General features: G+C 35.4%; 1 protein-coding gene across 1 annotated transcript in view; it reads right to left on the bottom strand.

The window, feature by feature from the left end:
* cpne2 (copine II) overlaps positions 1-18,451 on the bottom strand; it is a 57,240-nt gene extending 38,789 nt beyond the window's left edge. Inside the window, exons 1-10 of the mRNA XM_056478569.1 lie at positions 18,412-18,451; positions 13,708-13,910; positions 10,788-10,967; positions 10,210-10,284; positions 10,052-10,123; positions 9,878-9,961; positions 9,640-9,729; positions 7,452-7,550; positions 4,764-4,847; positions 4,272-4,331 (exon numbers count right to left, since the gene is read on the bottom strand). Of these exons, the coding sequence (XP_056334544.1) occupies positions 4,272-4,331; positions 4,764-4,847; positions 7,452-7,550; positions 9,640-9,729; positions 9,878-9,961; positions 10,052-10,123; positions 10,210-10,284; positions 10,788-10,967; positions 13,708-13,910; positions 18,412-18,436 (972 nt within the window). The 5' untranslated portion in view covers positions 18,437-18,451. The remainder of the gene's footprint in view (positions 1-4,271; positions 4,332-4,763; positions 4,848-7,451; positions 7,551-9,639; positions 9,730-9,877; positions 9,962-10,051; positions 10,124-10,209; positions 10,285-10,787; positions 10,968-13,707; positions 13,911-18,411) is intronic.
* Between the last annotated feature and the right edge of the window lie 1,560 nt (positions 18,452-20,011).

The following is a 20,011-nucleotide window of genomic DNA, read 5'->3' as shown; positions in this document are numbered from 1 at the left end:
AGTTCTTATTCATCTGGGGTCGCCACAGCGGAATAAACTGCCAACTTATCCAGCATGTGTTTTGCGCAGCGGATGCCCTTCCAGCTGTAACCCAGTACTGGGAAACATCCATACACACTCTTTTACACACATACAATACAGCCAATTTTGTTAATTTAACTCACCTATAGCGCATATCTTTGGACTGTGGGGGAAACCCACACGAACACGAAGAGAACATGCAAACTCCACTTAGAACACGCTACAACACGCTATGTGATGAGATTTTAAGTGATAAGTAATTTGCCTGTTTGCACCAGACGAAACATGACAGAATTTTAAATACAGCCATTCAGAAGCACATAATAGTGCACTTACTGCATTTCAACAAAAAAATGGTAGGGTTTATAATCTTATTAATACATATTAAACCTCTTAATTATTAAATGTACATGTCGAATCACTCATGAGTTGCAGTTCTAAAGTTCAATTTCAAATGGTTTCTTTTATTTTTCAAAATCTGAGGTGAACTATCTGCTGCTGCTTTCAGGTGTATGGCAATAAACATCATGTAAAATGGCAGTCAAACTCACATTACTAGCATTTAAGACTGAATATAGCACATGAGGTGTACCAGAGGTGATCATTGTCAGTTTTCTGCTGTTCTTCATATATCAATTTCAGGTGGTGGTTGAAACAAAAACTCCTTTTAATATGGAAAATATTTCTTCTAGCGTGTGCCATTGATTTTATTTAGAATACGACATAAATCAGCCTTGAATCTGCCTTTAGGCTCGACAGTCAGGCACACATCTGTTTATGTCGTCAATCTGAGCTTTTGTGTTTTGAACCAGGTGTGCAATACCTAGTTCAACCACTGGGTGTCAAACTTACATACTGCACCTTTAAGTGTCTTTGAAAAGTTAGTTGGTTTGTGAAGTAAGATATTCTACAAGAAAATCATTTGTCAAAATGTTTTTTTTTTTCATTGAGAATGTTGACATATTTTAAACCTATTTCAAATACATTTGTCTTACATCTGTGAAAAACGGGTGATGATTGCTGTCCTCTCAAGTTTCATAAAAATGTCAAAATGGTAATTTCTGGGTGACCTATTCCTTTAAGAAGTACAGCTCAAAATGAGATTATGCAACTGATGACTAAAAGTTTGGTCTCTAAAAAATAACCCACAGACCTTCCCTAATTCTCCTCTCCAGAATGTACTTTGCAGTGTTCTGATTTACCGATAAAAACCAAAAGCCGTTCTCTGTCTTCAATATAAAGAGAAATCATCTCTTCTGAATGCTGCATTCAGGAGTCTGTTTGCCCACTGGTGACCCCTGAGCTTGACTGGCTTTATAAAGATGCTGGCAGCGCTTGGTAAACTGCTGCACATGAACAGAAAACTGAGATCAGATCACAGCTGAAAAGGATCTCACCTACCAGCACACTGGATCCTCGAAGTCCAATAGAAAGATTTGTTTAGTCAGGAAAGCATAAAATGTCCTAAGTCACAAATTCATGCTGGAACTACCTGTTTTTTTAGCTAGAAATACAAATATATATATGTTCACAAATACTGAGCCTACTAAATTTAAATTATGCCATCATTTACTTGCTCTAAATACCCAACGTAAAGTTTATTAATAAACTAATTTTGAGTGTGCTTATTATGATTGATCATGGCTGGTCCCGCATTAGCTAACACATAATTCACCAATCATATGATTCCTAACTCACTATAAACAACCAGAGTTTCTTACTTCAGTAATCTTCGTCTTGAAGAATCCCCCTTCCACCCCTACTCCTCCTTCTTTCCCTTAATAGGGTGGCACGGTGGCCCAGTGGTTTGCACTGTTGCCCGACAGCAGAAACGTCACCGGTTTAAGTCCTTAACAGGCCAGTCGACGTTTCTGTGCGAAGTTTACATGTTCTCCACAGGCTCATGTGGGTTTCCCCCAGGTTCTCCATTTTCCTTCCACAGTCCAAAGACATGCGTCATAGGTGAATTGACCAATCCTATATTCGCACTATATTCGAGCTAATTCAGCAGTATACAGTTGAAGCCAGAATTATAAGCCCCCCTGTTAATTTTTTTCCCTCAATTTCTGTTTTACGGAGAGAAGATTTTTTTTTAACACATTTCTAAAAATAATAGTTTTAATAACTCATTTTTAATAACTGATTTATTTCATCTTTGCCATGATGACAGTAAATGATAATTGACTAGATATTTTTCAAGACACTTCTATACAGCTTAAAGTGACATTTAAGGCTTAACTAGGTTAATTAGGTCAACTAGGCAGTTTAGGGTAGGCAAGTCATTGTATAACGAGGGTTTGTTCTGTAGACTATCAACAAATATATAACTTAAAGGGGCTAATAATTTTGACCTTAAAATGGTTTTTAAAAAATTAAATATAAATAAAATAAAACAAATAAGACTTTCTCCAGAAGAAAAACTATAATAACTATTATAATTTCCTTGCTCTGTTGAACATAATTTGGGAAATATTTAAAAAAGAAAAACAAATTCAAAGGGGGGCTAATAATTCTGATTTCAACTGTATCTTTAGCAATCCCTAATTTGTCATTTATAATGGGGGAGTACATAAACTTAAACTCCCCTCTCCACCTACAAACTAAGGGAGCGCCAGGTTCGAGGATCTTATGAGCTCAGGGCTCTCTCCCGGGACAGCATTCCAAAAACGTGTTATAATCAATCATCAGCTAAGTGTGAACTCTTGAATTACAATATACTGAACTGGTGTGATGTAATGTCAAGCAAAACAAAGTTAATTTTGAGTTGGGAAAGAGCTTGAAATGTTCTCTCCAGTTGGTAAACGCCTTTAAACTATCATTAGTCAATAGCAATTATTAAAAGGTAGATGGGTTTTGAGTGTGTTTTAATATTGAGAGGGAAGCCCATATATGCATGCATATTGAAGAATTTGCATGTGAATATATGTGTTTATCATAGCCAGTGCAACTGGGTAACAATAAGGTAATATTCGCAAATCCAACCTTACCATCATTTTTTACGGCAATATTTACATATTATTCTTAGCTATATTAGCTTACATATAATTTGCTGATGGAGGTACAAAAACACAGTACATTTTCATGCAAATTATTTTTCTTGCCTCATTGACCCAAGAGTCAAATGTCGTCCATGAAAATAATCTTAAGCTTTTAAAATAAAGGTTACAAAATATTTTTTGCAGATTTTTACTCTAAAGAAACTATTGTAGAATAATAATAAGGTTCCTTGGATGTTCTTCTTTATTTAGATGTTCTTCATAGAACCATCGGTGCAAATATAGAACCCTGATTCTTTAAAAGGAGTATAATATACGTAAAAGCAAGTAATGGTAATGTGGACAACTTATTTGGCTTCTGGGTTAAAAAGACTAGTATTTTTTGAGAATTGTGAGAATTTTTTATGTGGTCCATGCAATTATAATATGATTATAATCGCATGAAACATAAAAAATTTCTCACAATTCTCAAAAAAAATCTCAAAAGTATTTTTCAAAGTGATGTCACAATATTCTTTTTTGGTTCCTCTAAGAACCTTCTGGGCAAAGTTATTCAAAGAACAATTTTCATTATGTGGTATCATTGTGGTCTGGTGATGTTAAAAGGTCTTTATGGAATCAGCAACGCCAATAAATAACCTTGAAGGCTTATCATTATCTGCAGAGCAAAAAACAAGCGTGCATCATAAGGTGGCGTCATACAACAAACAAGATATCAAAATCACTTTCCTTTGTTTAAAAGCTTCTCTTGCTTTCTCTCCCTCTGTGTTTTTTACATCCCCTGTCTCTCTCTCTGTCTTTAGTTTCAAATGAGAGACATGGACCTCCACACTGCAGCACACTGTAACTATAGCAACCTGTGAATTTCACTCACTTTCTGTATCATTTCTTACCAATCACACTGGTGAAAGCAATTGAGTCACATAAAGGACCCATATATAGAGTATGTTCAACTGGACAGTGCATGGGGGAAAAAACAGGCTTTTAGTGTATTGGAATCAACAAATTTGACTTCAACCATTAGCTCCTCTAAATTCAATGATGTAAACTATACAATTCTGTCACTTCACGTTGATTGCAGTCTGTCATTGAGGTTCTCAGATTAAATTTTCGTCAGTGACAGAATATATTTCTGAAATCATCTGCATGCAAATGATGTTTCTGCATTTTGCATGCATGAACCCCCCCCCCCTCCCCTCAAATCTCTGACAAGAAAAAAGCTTTCAATTCCAGAGCTGACGTTATCATACTCACAGTAAACATGAGCTGACAGCCACCAAGAATGTAGTCCAGGAAGGAGTAGTCTCTTGTAATCTAACAAAGAAACGACACAGCAACACATACGTCTTTTATTCATAAGCACATCACATAAGCCACCTATTCACATTCGCTTAAGCTAAAGGTTGAAAAATGGTTAATTTGAAAGATTTTCTGAGAATAACTGAGTCATGTTCTGTTTTAATGCCTGAATTCATCAGTAGGGCTGATTCAATGGTGACGGTGCAGGAGTGACAGGTGTTTTGTGCTGATATTAATACATGCTTTTTAAAGGGGATTTAGCACAATAAAACTAATCTGTCCTTACAGAGAAGCTGCAATTAAAGACCCTTTTATTTGTAATACAATTGTAATTAAATAAGCCGGAACATGGAAGGTGCTTTAATGTGCAAGCAGAATGTATTTAATCATTTCTTTTGCCTTGTGAATAGCGAATGTGTCACCATTCTTTGTTTCCTATGTCCTTACCTTGCATGACTTCAGAATTATGATTCCCGAGTTTTTATAACTTTTTTTTTTCTGCTTCTTGGGATTAATGCATTCAAACTCAACCTGTGAACAGAAGGCACTGTGTTACTATTGTGCACGATATATAGTTTCTGTATGTCTTAGACAATGTAATGTAAATAGTATGTTCGTAAATACATGAACATATTGATTGTTATTAATGTCTGAAATTATTTTGATTATTTCAGTAATTTGTATAACATGTCCTTTTAAAGTTTTACAGTAAATCAAACCCCAATATCAAAAACTTACCACAGCCAGGTTTAGGGAAAAAATTAAAAAATAAATAATAATCATTAAAAAAAGAAAAGAAAAAGAATATCCAATCAAACACCATTTCACCTTCAATTTCAGCCTTCCAAAGCTTCTACAAAATATCCATTTTTAACAAAGTTCAAAATTACCTCTCAGATATCACAAAATTCTGAAGGTTTTTCCTTATTATGTACGTGAGCTTTTCAGGTCCAAGGTCCGATTAACATTTATCCAACACAAAGCACTACATCGTCTTGCTTGTATTAAACACAAATTTATATCAGCAATTTTGAATATTTGCATAAAATAGTGAATATTTGAACAAAAAACACACTTTGGTGGAGAATTAAAATAAATAATAGCTGTTAAAATACACTAACCGGCCACTTTATTAGGTACATCTTACTAGTACCGGGTTGGACCCCCTTTTGCCTTCAGAACTGCCTTAATCTTTTGTGGCATAGATTTAACAAGGTACTAGAAATATTCCTCAGAGATTTTGGTCCATATTGACATGATAGCATCACGCAGTTGCTGCACATCCATGATGCGAATCTCCCGTTCCACCTCGTTCCAATAGTGCTCTACTGGATTGAGTTCTGGTGACTGTAAACGCCATATGTAGGCCATACGTACAGTAAACTCATTGTCATGTTCAAGAAACCAGTCTGAGATGATTCGCACTTTATGACATGGTGCGATATTCTGCTGGAAGTAGCCATCAGAAAATGGTCAGCAACAATACTCAGGTAGGCTATGGCATTGACACAATGCTCAATTGGTACTAATGGGCCCAAAGAGCGCCAAGAAAATATCCCATACACTATTACACCACCATCACCACCAGCCTGAACCGTTGATACAAGGCAGGATGGATCCATGCTTTCATGGTGTTGATGCCAAATTCTGACCCTACCATCCAAATGTCGCAGCAGAAATCAAGACTCATCAGATCAGGCAACGTTTTTCCAATCTTTGATTGTCCAATTTTGGTGAGCTTGTGTGAATTGTAGCCTCCGTTTCATGTTCCTAGCTGACAGGAGTGGCACCCGGTGTGATCTTCTGCTGCTGTAGTGCATCTGCCTCAAGGTTGGACGTGTTGTGTGTTCAGAGAGGCTTTTTTTGCATACCTCGGTTGTACCGAGTGGTTATTTGAGTTACTGTTGCCTTTCTATTGGCTCGAACCAGTCTGGTCATTCTTCTCTGACCTCTGGCATCAACGAGGCATTTGTGCCCACAGAACTGCGGCTTACTGGCTATTTTCTCTTTTTCAGACCATTCTCTATAAACCCTAGAGGTGGTCGTGCGTGGAAATCCCAGTAGATCAGCAGTTTCTTAAATACTCAGACCAGCCCATCTGGCACCAGCAAACATACCACGTTCAAAGTGACTTAAATCACCTTTCTTACCCCTTCTGATGCTCGGTTTGAACTGCAGCAGATCGTCTTGACCATGTCTACATGCCTAAATGCATTAAGTTGCTGCCATGTGATTGGCTGATTAGTAATTTTTGCATTAACGAGCAGTTGGACAGCTGTACTTAACAATGTGGCCGTTGAGTGTAATAAATAATAGATCAAAATCAGCTTTCTATGCACTATAATAAATGCAGGGTTTCACACAATTAATTCATGTCCCAAAACAAATCAATTAATTTAATTAAACAAATTTAAGTACATTGAACGTAAAAAATTAAGTGTCAATAAAACCTTAAGAATTGTGTTGTTTCAGCTGATTTTAAATAAGTAAATTGAACATGCAGCAAAAATAATTATTTGAGTGTTTCTGGTATTATTATTTTAAGGTCTCTCTTAAGCAAACCTAAGACACAAAAATGAGACATGATCTATTCTGAAACAAAAAATCCAAGTATCAGCATCATCTGTGGGTTCTAGAGAGATCATTCATCTGAAATGCGAACACAGAGGGGTGACAATCACTGCGGGAGCTCAATTAGTTTACAACATGACATGAAATACATCATATCTCTGAGCAAAGACTGTGCAGTAGAATGCCAGTACCTGAAAAGTACACTAAATCTTTCTCCAAGAGAACGTTTAAACGCATGTTCTGCCGAAGTGTGACTGGCAACACACAATGCATGTTCTGGTAAACAAGGCGGTGGTAAAACAGGAGCAATTTGCATCTCAAAAGAGCCTGTTACTCTCTCTGTTTCTCCCTCCCACCTCTTTTCTCCTTCTCCCTCTGTCTCTCCCTCTCACTCACTAATTCTCGGCTTCATTATGCCAGATAATGAGGCATAGCTAGTACTCACATAGTATTCTGGCGCAAGAGTGGCAGGCGATAATGTGAGCCAAGCTTTTACTTCACGCGTTTAGTTCCTACATTGTGGAAATTATGAATCTGCATGGTGTTAATTGCAGACAAGCCCACCTCCACTCCGTTCTGTGCTTCGCTCATCTTAGTTACACAGGTCTGAAACTCGCCGATGAAGTCATGGCCTCCGTCGTTGTCGTAATCGTAGCACAGCACCTGTGACATCACACATTTACAGTGAGTTGTGACTTTGTGGCTCATAGGGACATAAACAGACTTGACCAAAAGAAAAAGCAAAAGCAAACTGCTTAGTAGGTCTTTGAATACTGTACGTAATGTAATGTAATATGTATTTATATAGCACATTTATTGTGTGTGGCCATACACCCAAAGCACTTCACAATTATGAGGGGGCTCTCTTCACACCACCACCAGCGTGCAGCATCCACTTGGATGATGCAACGGCAGCCACAGGACAATGGTGCCAGTGCGCTCACCACACACCAGCTATAGGTGGTCCACTCCACCTATAGCTGGTGTGTGGTGAGCGCACTGGCACCATGGAGAGACAATCACAGAGCCAATTCGGTGGATGGGAATGATTGGGTGAAGGCCGATGGGGGACACCGGGGTTACACCCTTACGAGAAGTGCCATGGGATTTTTAATGACCACAGAGAGTCAGGACCTCTGTTTAACGTCTTTTCTGAAAGATAACGCTCACTGACAGAATCGTGTCCCCTTCACTTTACTGGGGCATTAGGACCCACACAGATTGAGCACCCCCTGCTGGCCTCAATGACACCACTTCCAACAGCAACCTACTTTTCCAATGTGGTCCCCCTTCCAGGTACTGACCAGGCTCAGCCATGCTTAGCTTCAGTGAGTTACTGGTCTTGGGCTGCTGGGTGATAGTTGCTAGTAGGTCTTGAAGGAGCGAAACATGGACCAAATATATATATGTTTGTTTTGATTTATTTGCTTTTTTAGCTAAGCAGAATCTAAACATCATTATTTTTTATTATTATACATATATAATGTGGTTTTTAGAGGAAAACACGAAACAGATTTGTTTTAGGATTCTTTAATTAATCAAATTTCCTAAAAAGAAAAAAAAAATGTAGCAATATAAATGAACAAATATATGACGCATACAACTCAAATATGACCAGAGATGCTTTAAATTAATTAGTGCCCCTACCAACAGCAGCATATGGCACTGAAACTTGTATTAATGTAAATTGTAAAACAACCATGTGTTCAATCCAAGGGAACACGTATACTGATAAGATGCATACTTTAAACACACTGTAAATCACTTTCCAAAGCATCTGGCAAATGTATACTGTGAATTTATATTTTGCTAATTGGAGACCAATGGTGAGTAAGAGACCATGTGTTAAAAAAGAAATCCACTCACTGCTTTTAAATGAACCAAAATTTAGATTGGACACATGTAAAACAACACTGTCGTTTATTTTACTTCAAACTGTAACTATAGGTTGTATCAAGGTATTTGAATAAGCAACGTTTTTCTTTTTGGGATGACAGTCTCCAATATACCCCAGAACACATTCATTGCAATATTAAATGTTTACCTTAAATTAATTCGATAACACCTTAGTTTAGGTCACAAATTATGCTAATAACTACTGGCTTATTACATGCCTATTATTAAGATATTAATTGTTTATTATAAGTCATAAAGTATGATCTTATTCTGCATTTCTAATCTTACCTGAAATCGAAACCCAACTTCTACCCCACTAACTATTAATAAACAGCTAACTAGAAGTTTATTGTCCTAGAAGTGTTAGTTAATGGTTTGGTTATCATTTTCCTACGGCTTACTCACTTATATATCAAGGGTCGCCACAGCGGAATGAACAGCCAACTATTTCGGCATATGTTTTACGCAGCGGATGCCCTTCCAGCCGCAACCCAGTACTAGGAAACACCTATACACTCTTGCATTCACACTCACACTGATACACTATGGCCAATTTTGTTTACCCAATTCACATATAGTGCATGTCTTTGGACTGTTAGGGAAACCGGAGCACCCGAAGGAAACCCACGCCATGCAAACTCCATACAGAAATGCCAATTAACCCGCAAACCAGCGACCTTCTTGCTGTGAGGCAACAGTGCTAACCACTGAGCCACCATGCTGCTGGTAATGGTTTGTTAATACCGTGAACTGTGCACTAAACTAAAGTGTTGCCATGAATTCTACTGAGATCTTTTTACACACACCCTATAAAACTGGACAGTAAAAGACAACTACTTCATAGACACACACACACCTTGATGTTTCTGTCCACATCTCCATTACAAAGTGAGATTAGAGGCACTGTGAAAGGCTTCCATACAGGATCCAGAGTGTTCTTAATGACCTAATATCACACACAGGCAATTATTATTCTTTTCATTAAAAGAATGGATCTAGTCTGAAATACAAGCTTAACATCTGATAAAACAGCAGTAATAAATTGCCTATATAAATGAGAGTATCACCAACACTGTGTCTATTTAATACCTTACCTCTGTTCTGTGAACCATCATCCATTTCCCATCATCCCCTTGTTTGTGGAACTCTAAATAAGGGTCTGATTTACCAAAAAAGTCCTGAAAAACAGCCACAAACAAAATCATCATCTTCTATCACCGAGTGATTTTGTGAAGTGCTTGAATGGCTATCAAAAGCTCTTAACTCACCTTTTTATCCAGCTTCCTCCCACACATGGTTAGGGTGATTATTCTGTTGTCTGATAACTCCTGTGCTGTTATCTAGACCAAACCAAGCAGATCGTGAAGCTCTCGTACAAACTCTATCAATGCATATGTCATTTCTGGTGTGTTATGCGGGATCTTACTGTGATGGCCCCCTTCCCTGCCGGCTTGCCATTAGCCAGAATCAGTGGTCGATGCAGCTTCTTATTTGACACGATCTAATACAGAACAGATGGCCCAATAAATGCACAAGTAGAGGCGATACAGAAAGCTAATTTATCATAATTATGATCATAAAAGCTTATGGTAATCACTCGAGATTATCTAATTACGGTGATACCAAACAGCATATACTGTAGCAGATTGACCTGGAAAAATCAAGTCACCACTTGAAAATACTTAGTTTAACTGTATTTATGTGTGTTATAAAGTATAGATTTGAGTAAAATGGGAATATTTGTTTCATTCATAAAGCTCTGATAAAATTTTTTTAACAAACAAATGATGTTTATTCCACCACATGCTACTTTCTTTACCTAAGTTTGACAAAACATCAATACCGCCTTTTCAAAAAGAAACCATGGTACTTTTTAATCACCCCATCAAAGCTCTAGATGACAACATTTTTATTATAAATTACTATAAAGACTTTTTTCAAATAGTTTCTTATTTTTTTCCATAGCAGTGAGTAAAATGTTATTGATTAAGAAAGGTACTGTACCACTCCCAGTGTGCAGGTGAACTCGCCCAGAAAGTCGTGTTCATAAAGCTGAGAGCTGCATTTGTCCTCATCAAACATGGCAAACTTTAGCTTCTGGACCTCCTCAAAGTGGTAATCCACTTGAAATTTTACCCCAAATACTGGATTCAGGTTATTAATAGCTGTCTCTGTTCGAGCCAGCTGAAAAGACATACAAACAGAGGATATGTTTGTTTGTGGATTTTTTATTTAATTTTTAAAAAAGGGTAAAGAAAGATAACAGGAAACTATACATTATTAAACATTTTTAATCGGTGGAGATGTTGTCATACAAGATGAACATAATGAGATATTTATAAGAGCATATGCACATATCAGTCAGAAGAGTGAGGTATTTGTTGCTTATACTGATGTATATATATATATATATATATATATAATTTTTTTTTCTGCAGAAACTGTATAAAAATAGATACCAAACTTTATGGTAGTCCTTTATGTTTACCCTTTATGCTGTAGTTTATTCTTTCAAGTGCAATATAATCTAGGGCTACAAGATAAAATATGACAAATATGACATTGGGATATTTTGTTTTTCATCGATATATATTGCAATATGTATACACCAATGTCACCAGTGGTTTTAATTAGCACTATATGGAAAGAAATCATTAATTTAGATTGACTGGGGTGACTTTGAATGGGTGTGAATCATGGATTAAAAAAATTATAATAATTTTGAATTTAATACAATTATTTTAGTATAATAAAAAATTATTACAACAGAGCATTGAATAAAAGATAAATAAACATTGCTTCATGTTTTACGCAAAGTCAAACAGTATTCAGGTACAGAAATTGAACAATGAAATGTAAAATAACACTGTATAGTCTTCATTATGTTAATAATTCAGTAAATTTATTCTTCATTAAAGTTACAAATGTACTTTTTGTGTGCCTGAATACTTTAAACTCTCTTGAAATGCCTTTAAAGCACATGTGAATCATTAAGTTTCACTCTCTTATGTTTATACTTTGCAATGACTCCACAAAACCCATGTATTTTATTGTGCTGATCAACTATAATCCCAACTCAACATCGCATCTCCTGCGATCTAACTATTGTGGACACACACATTATATCGATGCTGAAACGACAATCAAACATCTTGCAATAACAAGGCATATTGTCAGTCATTTTAGCTTGATAACCTGGTAATTACAAACGTACAAGAAATAAACCCAAAGCAAATATTTCAGAGGTAACTAATTTTGAAATAACTGAAGAAATCAACGCTATTGATTTTTGCCAGAAGGTTTTAATCACCTCACATTCCCCGATACAGTGAAAGAATGTTCCTTTATGTTTTCAAGATTTGAAACATATATCTCAAATGTTTGGGTTAAACTTATGTAATTTATCATGTGTGACATAAGTACGAATGAGATATGGTATTAAAAGATAGATGCATCTATTTTGATGTATTTTTACCCACACGTTATATATCTGTCAATAGAATAATATAACTTTTACAAGATGCAGGAATTGATTGGGTTTACTTCTACACAATTACACACTCAGAACTGTAAGCCTGTGGATTAATAACGATAATAATGTTGTAAATAATGTTTCTTGTACAGAACAATCATTCAAAAATGTGTATTTTTTATTTTGACTACAGTATGTATGTATCTGCTTAAACTAAAAAAAATTGTATCAACATTGAACTAACAGCAATTGTTTAGGGTAAAATATTCCACTGTTTCATAATATTCTGAAGTCACATCTCAAGTCACTTTTTTGCCATTCTAATATTATTATTATTAATATTATTATTATTATTAAATTACTGTGTTTTACATTATGTAATCATTTGTAATTTTCTAAGTGTACCTCAATAATTTGTTTTTATTGTAAGTAATAAAAATAATTTAAGAAGGTGCTACGATAATAACAGTCATTTAAAAATAGCATAACTACAAGTGAGCAAAAATTATAGCTGGGACAAATGTATAGTTGAATACAAGGTTATATTTATAAATTAAAAACAAGTGCTCCATATTTCAAATATTATTAAATATACTATTCCATTTTACAGAAATGAAAATGAGATTATATGCATTATGAAGAATGACAACAATATACTGGAATATACAGATAATTAAAGCATGAAAGAATATTTGGACAGCTTCTTTTTAGTATTTACCTGCATCTACATTTAGTCATTCATGATCAGTGTTCTAAATTCCTAAACATGATGTTCTAGAATGCATTTTAGCATGCATGTATCTACCACAAGCGCATTCCTTTGTTTGTCTCTTGCTGTTTCCATGGCTACAGTGTGCAGTAGAAGAGTGATTTCGTGTGCTGGCCTGCCCTACTGACCAGCAACTCTGGCCTGTGATGATTGAGCCGCTGAAGGCACAGTCCCATAGAGAGCTCAGACACTGCAACCTAGTTTGCTCATCAGTTCATTCGCTTTATTTGATGTTCAAAGAGATTTCCTCCTATTTTGCTTCCTACATGCCATCTTTTTCAGTTTTCTACACTTTCAACTTGTGCATTTTGTCTCAAAGGATATATGTTGTTTTCAAAGGCTCCCAAAAGGCTTCTCGGTGATTAGTTTTCAGTGATGAGAGTCTAGATAAGTTTACCTTCTTAAAAAATGTTCTTGAAAATAAAATGAAGATTTTTTTCCCAATGCTACATTAATACATATTTAATACACAATATGCAAAAATACACTAATGTATCCATATTAGCAAAACATATTGTATAATTATTAATAAAGTATGTAAAATATATAAAAAAATATATATCTTTTAATCTGAATTTGAATCTTCTTTCTCCAACTCTAATTATCATCATGTTTAGTTAAAGGTTAACCAGTATTATCCACAGTTTTCTGTAAAAGTAAACACTTTATATCATTTCTCATACCTCCACCCAGTTGCCGTCCACATCATGGAAAAGAACACAGAAGGGGTCTGATTTTGATGCTACGTCTCGGTCCAGCAGGTTAGCGCCGCAGACTGAGAGCTCCACTTTTGTGACGCAGTGCTGGGGCCCTAATGCAGGACCCACATCGGGGCCCGAGCCCAGAGTATAGGCCATGGAGAAGGGAGTACCTCCTCTCCTGCACCCTGGGGATGACAAAACAATATTGAAATAAATTTACAAAAGTGACATGAACTAGTTAAGTGTTTAAATGTATATGTTCTTAGACTAAATTAATTTTGTTAAAATTAATCATTTGTTACAATTAACTCATGGTGTAAATACATGCTTTTATATTATACTTACGATTGATTAAATTTGTGCATGTTACATCTTTAATTACACTGTTGTCCCATACCTTACACCTTAATCCACCCTTAACCTACCCATACAACCAACCCTGTCCCTAACCCTACACGTATCCCTCCTCAAGAGCACTAGAAGTGTTCTGCAATACATTATGAACACATTGTATTTATTTTTTAATGCAAGTACATAATAGTTACAGCCACTAATGTTTTAAATAACATTTTTAAAACTAAAATGGCAAAATAAAAGCTAAACAATATATCGTCATCGAAATTGCATATATCTGCAATAGTCACATCGCAGGATTAGGTTGTTTATTAAATATTGAAATATAGAGATATTATTAAATATGTTTTTTATATTATTGTATAAAACTATTTAAATAATGGTAACCATGTTATTTTAGATTTGATTGGTAAAATTTTGTATGTGAATACTATTAGATCCCACAGAAAACCATAAAGCAAAGTGTTTTTTAACAGTATTATTTAACTGTCGTATTTATGTATGACTGTAATTTATTATATTTTATGAAGATGCACTGCATAGAAAAATACTTGATCACCACAGTCAATCTAAATGCTTGAAATCTTTCCAAACAGAGCCATTCAAATCATCTGGTGGGATTATATTCATATCAGTATATCACAGCAAAACAAAATATCACAATATTTCCAAATCAAATTGTTCAGACATATTAATTTAATATCATTTTTAATGCCAAATAGAAGCATTTTACCAGTAGTCTCAGACTTTGGACCTCAATTTATCTCTCATGTCTAATTCTCAGTAATATCGGAACAATTTCCACCATATAAATACTGTATGATAGTAATACACAATTACAAAAATAACCAAAACTTGGCTGAACAGGCTCACAATAAAATATCATGCTTTAATCACTCTGATATGTGCTAGAAAATATCTACCTTAAGTAAAAAGTTTTTTATTGTAACAAATTCCTGTCTCAGATCATGGTCTATGAGTATTTTTACTGTTAAATTACGTTTCATCAAGTAAGAATTTACATTTGAAGGCAAAATTATTTTCACAGTATTTCCTTTTGTATTTTTTCATCGAAAGAAAGTCTTATTTCTTTTAGTTTAGCTGGAATAAAGAAAGTTTTTATTTTGTCAATAATTTTAGCCCCCTTAAAAAATCTTTTTTTCATTGGCTACGGAACAAACTACTCCTACTAATCTTGCCTTCAACTGTACGTATATAAGATTACAGCATTATTAACTGCATGCGAGGGGCTCATTTCTCTGCAATGGCAGTGCTTTTCTTAAACTCACACTTATTTTTGCCATGAGTAGTATAGATGTGGCTGCCAGACACATTTAAACATTTAAATCTCTTTCTCACAGTCATATACTATAGTATATTACTAACTGCATTAACTGTAGAATTACCTTCTGAAATTAGCCACATATTAGATGCATACGAAAATACTAATAATGAATAAATAAACAAATAGTAAACAGTAAATAGTAAACAAGTAAATAGTAAACCTGGATAGTAAAGAATTGCATTGTACAGCCTTCTTAAACCTGCTTATTTTTTAGTAACAACAGCATGGTCCTCTGACAGAAATCTCCTCAAATCAAGAGTAAACCTGAAAACACTGTATGATTTGCACACGCAGACACACACGCACAGAAGACGAGCGTCACACCACGACATGAGGAAAACAGCGAGGCCTCTTGTTGCTTAGATACTGATGTACCACTGTCGCTTTCTGTGTTAATATCACAAACCTCAATTAGGCTGTGACCACCATAGACGAAGCATGAGTGAAAATGACTTTACAGAATCACAACACATCACCTGTATTGTTACAACTAATCATGCTAAGGAGAGGAACTGGTTGATCTGATTGTGCACCAATGTATGTAGAAATGTTGATTAGTAAACTTTCTCTACAATAGAGGTAAATGGGACCAATGCTTAAATATTCAATTACTGTAATTGATTTATTGTAAATTACTGTAAGGTTCCAGAGCAAAAACTTGTGTTTTGGTTAACAGTAAGTTACCTTAATGTAAATGGTGTATACTATGATAGTGGGACACTGTTTAACCTATAGTTTTTATATGTTTTTCAAAGAAGCAGTCTTCTATTTTAATGTGAAAATGTAAACTGACATTACCAAATGTGTCAGAGCTCACATTTGAAAGGTTGTTCATTTTACTAAATATGTTTGTTGGTGTTTTTTTAACAATTAGTAATGAGTTTTGGGTTTAATATTTGGACAACACATACACAAATACACTTCATTAAATATTTACACATAGACATCACCTTATGTTATAAAACTGCAGGTTAACTATGTTCATTCATTCATTCATTCATTCATTTTCGGCTTAGTCCCTTCAATAATCAGGGGTCGCCACAGCGGAATGAACTGCCAACTTATCCAGCATATGTTTTACGCAGTGGCTGCCGGATTTAGCTTACCCAATTCACATTTACCGCATGTCTTTGGACTGTAGGTGAAACCGGAGCAACCGGAGGAATCCCACGCAAACACGGGGAGAACATGCAAACTCCACACAGAAATGCCAACTTACCCAACCAAGGCTTGAACCAGCGACCATATTGCTGTGAGGCGATAGCGCTTCCCACTGCGCCACCATGTTTATATATAATAACTTACATTTAATTGTAACTCTAACTTAATTTGATTGTATTGATGCATTAATATGCACCTTTTGTAAAGCTGCATTGGAAAAATAATTATTGGAAAAATCGCTTTACGAATACTTGAATTCAATTGAATTAAACTGAACATTATTTTAGGGTTTAATAGTCAGTGAAATGTTCATCTATGAAAAAACTAAAGAGACCACTTGAAAATTCTCAGTTTCTCTGGATATATTTGGTATGTGTTTTGAGTAAATGTTATTATTCATTTTAATCTATAAAGCTATGATAACTTTCCTTCGAAATCTTAAGTTAAAATGTTGTCATTTAGAGCGTTTTTTCCAAAAAAATGACAGGTGGTCAGAATAAAAAAAGTGTTTTCATTTGTGCAATTGACAATCAGTTATTCCACCAAATATCGATAACTCTACTGAAATTAAAACATTGCTATTGTCGTAAAATAAATATAAACATATATAAACATATATTTATGCAAAATGGAAACATCTTTTTTCAACTTTGCAAGAAATGTTATCAGTAGGGATGCTCTGATTGATCGGCCGGCGATCTGTATCAGCCAATAATCCCATATCATGACTAGATCAGTATGCACTGATTTGGGCGATCTCATGAACGGATTGCAAGTGTTTGTTTACAAGTAGAGAAAGATGCATGTGCATGCCCGGGTTATATAGCAGCAGCAGCAGCGCTACAACACATGAGCAATATTTCCAAATTGCATTGTTAGTCATTTTTCTCACCATTTTCTATCTGTTTTATCTATTTTTATCTAAAGCTGTTTCTGACCATTACATATATGCAAATCCTTCATTTATTCTCTTGGGTAAGGCGAGAACTAATACTTAGGGGGAAAATGTTCTCATGTCATGGTAAAGTTATATAAGCTTGAAGCATCAGAATCGCTACTCAGTCGGCTGATCACTATGACAAGAAATCAGTACTCAGTATCAGCTGCAATAATCCTGATCGGAGCATCCTTATTAGTTTATAGCAGTGTTTCCCAACCCTGTTTCTGGAGGCACACCAACAGTACATATTTTGGATGTCTCCCTTTTCTGACCCAGGTGTTGGAGTCTCTTCTGATGTTCTGATAAGTTGATTCAGGTGTGTTTGATTAGGGAGAGGTTGAAAATGTGTACTGTTGGTGTGCCTTCAGGAACAGGGTTGGGAAACACTGGTTTATAGAATAAAAGAAAAATATTTTTTTCCACCGCTATATGTTTTTCTTTTGACAATAAAAATTAAATGGTACTATATTTCTGGCAGTGTTTTGTTTTTTAAACTACATTTTTAACAGTGTACTTACTGTTTCAGACATATAGACAAGAAGAAAACAATATGTGTTAATATGATTATAGTCAGTAAATTTATGCTAATTTTTTCAACTTTGTCATGATCACACTTTATCAACACAGCAGCACTATAAACCTCAACGCTCTAAAACAGTTACATAAACTGCATTGCACCGTAAACAATAGACTCAATTTAAGAGAAAAAATAATGAAAGTATTTTATAAACTATAACATTCAGCGCCACAATCACATCACTTGCTTCACTACAGCCTCAAAGTTTGATATTTGAAAGAAAATCAGGAACAAAATAAACTTTGTGGTGCAAACATGCTATTAACAACAACACAAACTTGTTCCTATGCTAATGAGAGAAAAACTCACCTAAGTTTGAATCCCAAAATGGCATCTTTGCGTTTGTAAGGTTGCTGTAATTCTAAATAAACTCAACACTCAAATGACCATTATATAGTGTGGCAACTTTTCCAGCCATTCCCAGAATAATGACACACTCCACATGACTGTGATGTCATGGAAAAATGAACACACAGTCTCAACACTATAAGAAAAGAGCACAACTGGATGAGACGTGTGGTTTGTGCAGCGCCAGAAACTCTCCACAAATGAGTAACCTTCCATTTAACCTTTCTAGTGTAATCTCTGTTGTCCATAAAATCATTCAGTGTCTTATCCTGACAACGGTCCATAAACACATATCTGATATGACTTAACCTAGACTATCATCAACTTAGGTTGATTCATTACGTATCTGCAATGCCAGATAACACACGGCTAGACATTAGTGTAGAAAACATTAAAGTGGAGAGCTGTAATCAAATATGACAGTTGGTGCTATGGTTTTTGATTTATTCAAATGATTGTATTACTCATATTTATAGTCATAATGAATCATACACATTGTGGAAATAAAACAATATGCATTCTTATTTTGATTGCTGACCCATGAAAATCAGACTGCACCAATGTCCAATATTCATTCATTCATTCATTTTCTTTTCGGCTTAGTCCCTTTATTAATCAGGGGTCGCCACAGCAGAATGAACTGCCAAATTATCCAGGATATGTTTTACGCAGCGGATGCCCTTCCAGCTGCAACCCATCACTGGGAAACACCCATACACACTCTTTCACACACATACACCACGGACAATTTAGAGAACATGGGAGAACATGCAATCTCCACACAGAAATGCCAACTGACCCAGCCAAGGCTGGAACCAGCGACCTTCTTGCTGTGAGGCGACAGTACTATCCACTGCACCAATGCGCCGCCCCAGTGTCTAATATATTATATTACATTATTCATACATTCGTTCTCCTTCGACTTAGTCCCTTATTTATCAGCGGTCGCCACAGCAGAATGAACCGCCAACTATTCCAGAATATGTTTTACACAGCGGATGCCCTTCTGGCTGTAATCCAGTACTTGGAAACACCCATATACCCTCGCACTCGCACACACCCTCATACACTAAGGGCAATTTTGTTTACCCAATTCACCTGTCCCTTTTTTAATCTGGGGTCGCCACAGCGGAATGAACCGTCAACTTATCCAGCAAATATTTTACTCAGCGGATGCCCTTCCAGCTACAACCCATCACTGGGAAACATCCAAACTCACACACATCCACACACATACACTATGGACAATTTATCTTACCCAATTCACCTATACCACATCTTTGGACTTGTGGGGGAAGTTGAGGCTCGAACCAGCAACCTTCATGCTATGAGGTGATGGTGCTACCCACTGGGCCACCGTGCAGCCATATTATATTACATTATATTATATTATATTATATTATATTGTATTATATTATATTATATTATATTATGTTATATTATATTGTTTTATATTATATTATATTATATAATATTATATTATATTATATTATATTATATTATGTTATATTATGTTATATTATGTTATATTATATTATATTATATTATATTATATTATATT

This window comes from Danio aesculapii, chromosome 18 (assembly GCF_903798145.1).
Source record: "Danio aesculapii chromosome 18, fDanAes4.1, whole genome shotgun sequence".
NCBI classification, from domain to species: Eukaryota; Metazoa; Chordata; class Actinopteri; order Cypriniformes; family Danionidae; genus Danio; species Danio aesculapii.
This window is presented reverse-complemented; position numbering and strand designations above follow the sequence as displayed.